A 6,960-nucleotide genomic window follows, 5' to 3' on the forward strand; every position below is an offset into this window, starting at 1 on the left:
AAAGCAGGAAGGGAATATTGCTCGAGGAAAAGATGCCCGCTGTAACAGCCCTATCAAGCCCCGGAGAACCCCCTCCAATTCGTCACCCGCTGACCGTAGCAGTACCGGGGGAGCTCGCAAGGAGTCACTGTGGGCCAGCTCGAGAAGACGCGTCTTCGAAAGCCTCGTGCCTGCCTAGACTGCCCGTCTTAATCCGCTGTACGCGGAAGCCGAAGCTTTTCAATTCCGGAAGAAGCGCAGTGCGCAGGCGCTCGTTACAGTCGCGTCCGGCGGAAGCGGGGCGTCGAGAGTCACCCAGCGCCGCGTGCCCAGGTACCCGGGGAAGGTTCGGCCAGTAATTTGTAGAGGAGCCGCTATATTTTGAGGCCAGGCTTCCCAGGTCCTACCATGAGGCTCCCGAGTTTATCTCAGCTTCTGGTCGTTTTCTGAATGAGTCCAGTCGGTGATCTTGGCCAACAGCACGGCAGAGGTTGCTCCGCTTGGGGTCTCCAACCTTGGCAACTTTAAGACCTGTGGACTTCAACTCCCTGCAACTCAGCAAAGCTGGCTGAGGAACTCTGGGAGTTGAAGTCCACAAGTCTTAAAGTTGCCAAGGTTGGAAACCACTGCTTTAGGCTAATCCACAACCCTGGGACTAATTAGATCCTTCTTGGCCCAGAAGAATAAGACTTGCTTGGTAGCCATGGCTTATCTTGATAAAGACAGCAGGAGTCCTTGGATGTGGGACCCCCAGGAAACCCTCCTGTATTTAACCTTTTCAGACTGAGCTTTAAAACTCGTGGTTTTAAGTAGACTGCTCAGAACTGCCACAGTTTAGAAGAACCAAAGAGCATTGGTGGCTCATTGGAAGGCTTCCTATAGATTTCCTCTACTATGGGGGAAATTCAGGAATATTTCAGGAAATACAAGGTTTTGTATTGCTAGGATTCTGGGTAACTTTGAAAAGCAGGGAAATGTTATTTGGAACTAAGGAGCCGTTGCTTCAAATTTGTTCACAATCTTGAGCCCAAATCTCTCTTAAAACAAGGATGGGAATTGCTTTTGAGGAGTGTTTCTGAAGAAATACATTTTATACCTTATGCACAAATATAGGAGATACTATCATTGTAGTTGGCTTTTTGGAGAGCCGCAAGTTTTATGTTTACACAAACCCAGTAATTTGTTCTGTTTTTGTCATACTGGTGTTATGCATTATTTTTTCCATTTATAGAAGCAAACAGAAATGGCAAAGAGCCTAAGGAGCAAATGGAAAAGAAAAATGCGAGCAGAGAAGAGAAAGAAAAATGCTCCCAAGGAACTGGCCAGGTTGCAGAGCATTCTGAAAGCCAACAGTGATGTTGTAATGGATGAAGTGAAGGAAGTAGTAACTGTGGTTCCTGCTGAGAAGATCTTAGAGAAAAAGGATTCAGATGGTGAGTCATATTATTCTTAAGTATGGCTCCAAAGCAGAGTTTCCCAATCTGGGCAACTTGCAGATGCGTTGTCTCTAATTTGAGAATTCTCTATCCAGTATAGACATTGCTGAGAGTTCTGGGAGTTAATGCATGGGTCTTGAAGTTGCTTAGACTGAGGGACATTGTTCTAAGATTTGCAACAAACAGGTTCTGAAAAATTGGAATCATGGTACTGTACATCCATCACCTGATACTGCTCTGTTTTATTCTTTTGGTGTTGCTTTTTCTCATATTTTCCTTGGCTATGTAAATCTTCCCTTTAAAAAACCATCTAATACCACCATATAGATGAGATTGCTTCTGTGAGTTAATACAGCAGAAATAGGTTATGTTATGCACCTATCTTATTTATCCATTGAATATCTAGAAAAAGTTTGGCTAACTGGAAATTCTGAGAGTTGAAGAACAATGCTGTTAATAAGAATAAGGTAGAAGGAGTTTATGAGGATGACCTGTGGGACTGGTATCTATTCTTTTGAAGATAGATAGTGGAAAGCAAAGAGGGAAACATTGTAAATTATAATCAGAATGATATTTTCACTTGGCAGTTTCTGAATAAATAAATATTTTTTTTCAAAGAAGGACTATCCTAACTAACAAATTTGAAACTGTTTTTAAAAACCATCATAGTGCAAGCATACATATGCTCATAGTGCCTCATTTCTTAGTTCTTCACTCTATCAGTTTTAGAATAATTTATGCTTTATTCCTACAGTTTCTTTTTTTATTCACTTTAAGTCTCCTATTTTCAAGTGATAATAGCAATTTACTTCTTTGTGGGTTTTTTCCCTAGATGGAAGTAAGATGGACATGGATGTTAAAAGAAATCAGAAAACTCTTCTAGATCAACATGGACAATATCCAGTATGGATGAATCCCAGGCAGAGAAAAAAGCTGAAGTCAAAACGTGTCAAAGGAAAAAATAAGTCTAAAGCACCAAAAGGATTAACGTGGTAGACTCTGGTAAATGTTAAGAAATTAAAGGGGATGGGGAGAACTTAATGGTTTATGTCATCAGTCCTAAAGAGTATTATTTTCTTGTTTCAGATGTTCAGGCTCATTTAATAAAGTTCCAATTATCTTTGTACAAACGGGACTATAATTATGCTATAATTAAACCTAGATACCTTCCAATGGCAACCAAATTTCTATCAAATGCTTTAAAATTTAGTTGTTTTAGCTTTACAGAAAAGCAAATGTGTTAATAGGGTGTAGCAAAAAAAAAAACAACAGCTGAGTTTTCAAGGTCTTAAAAAAAAGAATCCTTTTATAAAGTAAGATATCATGAATCAGTCAGTCTTTATATGTTTGTTCACTAGTAAATCTTTAATGTGCTACAAGATTCTTGTTCATTCATTTCAGTGAAACTTAGTTCCAACTGATTGTTGGATTATTCTCAACAGAACTAAATACTTCATTTTTGAGCCTATTGCAACAATTTCAAATGTATCTGGTAGAAATATACTTATTTTGTTCTAATTTTTCATTCTTAAATATCTTTTAAAATATGTTATATTTAATTTAATATCTAATACTAATAAAGCCAAAGTCAACATATTAGGCATTGAAATATTAATCATAAATAAATAGCTTTGGAATGACCTGATTTTCAGGGGGAAGTTTTGTGTAATGTATATAGCTGGAATGGCAAACCTGTGGCAAGCGTGCAGGTGCACAGGTGGCACGCGGAGCCATTTGTCAGGGCATGTGCACGCTTGCCAGCTGAGTTCAGCCTTTTTTAAAGCCATTTTTCACCCTCCCCAGACTCCAGAGGCTTTATAGGGGCCTGGGGAGGGTGAAAAGTGCCTCTCCCCCCTCCCCCCCCCCCCCCGAGGCCCTCCGAAGGCTTCAGGAGCTTCACTGAAGCCTCTGGAACACAAAAAACCAGCCCTATGGGCAAACCGGAAGTTCGGGAATGGACTTCTGGTTTGCTCATAGGGTTGGTTTAAGGCTTCCGGAGGCTTCAGGGATCTTCAGGATGCTTCCCTGAAGCCTCTGGAGGACTAAAAACGACCCTACGAGCAAACCAGAAGTGACTTCCGGTTTGCTCGTAGGGTCCTTTTTAGTCCTCCGGAGGCTTCAGGGAAGCCGCCTGAAGTTTCCTGAAGCCTCCAGAGAGCTTCCGGGGTGGTGGTGGGGAAGCTGTTTTCGCCCTCCCCAGGCTCCTATAAAGAGAGGTCCTTGAAGAATTCAGCACAGTGTATTTTTGAGCAGAGTGGCACAGGGATATTTTGTAACATCATAATTCTGTACAAATGTACAGGTGGGGGTGAGGTCTAGCCAATTTAACTGGAATTACAAATAAGCTTACTATTGGAGTATAAAGTGTTCAGATTTTAAAGGAGAAGTTTCAGATTTTCTTAGATAATATTGGTGTGTTTACTACTAATTTTGAAAAACTAAATGTAATGTGAAATGTAATTGACTTTTATTACATTATGGAATGGCTCCATTTCTGTATAGAACCTATTTCAGAAACTAGGTTTTACACTTAGAGTTAGCTATATAAATAGAACTAAAGAATGTTTTATAAAACTCTTCTAAACCCCCCCCCCCAAACATAGAGCAGGGAGGACCTGAAGCTGTTGAATATAGTATATGATTGGCATAGTTTCACTTTTTTGACTACATGGTGATATTTTCCACATTCTGACATTTAATTAATAAAATTTTATTAATCGAATTTATAGAGCTGCCCGTCTTACTGAGGCAACTCTGAGCAGCACAAAACAATAGATAAAAAAATATAAAAACAAGGAATGCAAATTTTAAGAAGCCCCAGTTATACAATATAGGTAGTCCTTGACTTAAGACCGCAATTGAGCCTCAAATTTTTGTTGCTAAGCAAAACATTTGTTAAGTGAATTTTGCCCATTTTATGACCATTCTTGCCACTGTTGTTAAATGAATCTGGCCTTCCCATTGACTTTGCTTATCAGAAGGTCAGAAAAGTGCTCACGTGACCCTGGGACATTGCAACCGTCATAAGTATGAATTAGTTGCCAAGTACCTTAATTTTGATCACATGATGGGGGGAGGGGTGCCGCAATGGTTGTAAATGTGAAAAAAACGGTCGTAAGTCATTTTTTCCAATGCCATTGTGACTTTAAAGGGTAGATAGAAGCACTGTTGTAAGTCAAGGACTACCTGTAATGTGCAATCTTATAATTTCAATACTTTTAGGTACCTGCTGGGATGTGTTCTTATATCCCAAAACAAATAATATTGCTCTATTTAAATAATCAGAAATTATCAGGACTTCCATTTAAATCAAGAGTATTTCTTGTCTCTGGGCAAGAGTGGCATTTTGAGGGATGCAATTAAAAATGAGCAGTCAGTAGCAAGACCCATTTGTTATTTAAAAATACATAGGAGATAGAGTCGAAAAAAAGTGCCACCACTTCCATAACTTTAAGTACAGATGCTTTAAAATATGAAACAAGAAAAGAATGATTTATATAGCTCTTTTGATACCTGCACATACGTTGTGTAAACACTACCATTCACTACACATTTCTGGTATTGATGCAAGGATTTCTGAAAGGCATTAATAAAGAAGTTCATGCATAATCTCTTCAACCATATCATGACAATCCGTTCCACCTTTTTATTTGAGTCAAACAAACCTCCACAAAAACATTTCTTCAATTTGAGGAAAGATAGAAGTTGTACCATGCCATATCTGGACTGTATGGTGCATGTGGTAAGATGGTGAGATCCAACTTCACAATGTCCTCATAGATAGTTGTGGAATGTGATAATGTAGCATTGTCATGTTGCAGCAAAATTTCCTTCTTTCTTCCAAATGTTTCAAAATTCAGAGTGTTGAATTGCTAACGATGCCAGAGTCAAATAAATCCATGGTACTATCTGATTTTTTTAAAAAAAACCTACAACAATGAGCTTTTATGGTCTTCTTTTTTTTATAAATGAAACTTTATAATAATATTCCATGGATTGATGTTTGCTCATAATGATGCCAAATATTGTCTTCATCACAATGCTGTTAATAAATTCCTCACTTTCATTTTGATAATGTGTTAAGAATTGCTGGCAAAGTTGAACTCTTGAATCTTTTATCTCTATATGGTCAGCATATACAGGAAACCCATCTTGCTCAAGCTTTCCAATATTGAAGACCAATCATGTGTCCTGCATGCTTCTGTAAATGCCAAGCTTAAAAGCAATTTCCTTTTGAGTGATCAGCTGCTTGTCTTCAATTGGTTCAACCTTTCTGATGTGAAACATGTTGGTTGCTGTTATAGGTTTGTCATCCATCCTTGACGACCCAAATCAGCACTTCTCAGTTAACTGTCTACATTTCTTGGCCCAGTGATGCACAGTACTCATAGCAACAATCAGAACTATCAGCAACCAACATTTGGCAATGAATTTCATCCTGAGGGACTCCTTTAGAAGTGAAAAAACAAATCAAATAATTTCACATTATGTAAAGTGCACTGATCAGTATTCATTCTAGGCTTCCATTTCACAAATAATAGCAACACAACCTTTTCTCACAACTTCCCACCAATGAAGTGAAATGGCAGATGTTAAAGAATACAGCAAAGTTTCTACCAATAGTTTGTCAGAATTGCTATCTGTTAGTTTCTTATAAAATTTGATGTTTTACTTTTAATTCAACTTCTTTTGGTTTGTATAGTCTATTTAACTTTTGGGGATCAGCCAAGGATGCTAACTACTGTTACAATAATGCATGCCAACTTTGTTTTAATTCTGTTCGTAGACTAAGAAAGTTGTTAGGTTGCATAATGATTGCACTTGGATAAGACGTTTGTCTTCAAGTTTAAATGAATTGCAGTAAACTTGTATGACTAATAGGTTTACAGAGCAGACAGCAATTTTAATATTTCAAGGATTCCCTAGTAAAATATATTTATCATAGATTTCTGCCAGTCAGGCTGAATTTCTTGATGCACTATAGTCTGTTCAGTTGGGAAGATTTGGCTCATTTTTACTGATCTCTTCTCAATTTTGGTCTAACCCTATGCAAAAAAAGGGGGGTAATGCAGTGGCTCAGTGGTTAAGATGCTGAGCTTGTCAATCAGAAAGGTCAGCGGTTCAAATCCCTAGCGCTGTGTAACAGTAAGCTCCCGTTACTTGTCCCAGCTTTTGCCAACCTAGCAATTTGGAAGCATGTAAAAATGCAAGTAGAAAAATAGGGACCACCTTTGGTGGGAAGGTAAAAGTGTTCCGTGCGCCTTCAGTGTTTAGTCATGCCGGCCATATGACCACGGATACATCTTCGGACAGCGCTGGCTCTTCAGCTTTAAAACGGAGATGAGCACCACCCCCTAGAGTCAGCAACGACTAGCACATATATGCAATGGGAACCTTTACCTTATGCAAAAAATAAAAAGGAAGGCCTTTGTAACTCCTGGCTAAAGTATAGGAATATATAGCCCTTAACAAAGTTTATGCATCATCCCAGAATTCCCCTTTGGTGGATAGATGTAAATATAAACTTGTTTAATAGAAGTAAAAT

General features: G+C 38.7%; 1 protein-coding gene across 2 annotated transcripts; it reads left to right on the plus strand.

The window, feature by feature from the left end:
- The first annotated feature begins 209 nt into the window (after positions 1-209).
- Positions 210-5,866, plus strand: LLPH (LLP homolog, long-term synaptic facilitation factor). Of its 2 annotated transcripts, XM_032221593.1 has the most exons (4): positions 210-312; positions 1,211-1,412; positions 2,248-2,417; positions 5,720-5,866. In XM_032221593.1, exons 2-3 carry the CDS (start codon positions 1,223-1,225, stop codon positions 2,409-2,411), a joined length of 354 nt encoding a protein of 117 aa, XP_032077484.1. In that variant the 5' UTR covers positions 210-312; positions 1,211-1,222; the 3' UTR covers positions 2,412-2,417; positions 5,720-5,866. The 2 variants fall into 2 exon arrangements, with proteins under 2 accessions (XP_032077484.1, XP_032077483.1); XM_032221592.1 differs by lacking the exon at positions 5,720-5,866 and having other exon boundaries at positions 2,248-3,011.
- The last annotated feature ends 1,094 nt before the right edge of the window (positions 5,867-6,960 follow it).

This window comes from Thamnophis elegans, chromosome 7, assembly GCF_009769535.1.
Source record: "Thamnophis elegans isolate rThaEle1 chromosome 7, rThaEle1.pri, whole genome shotgun sequence".
In the NCBI taxonomy this organism is placed as follows: domain Eukaryota; kingdom Metazoa; phylum Chordata; class Lepidosauria; order Squamata; family Colubridae; genus Thamnophis; species Thamnophis elegans.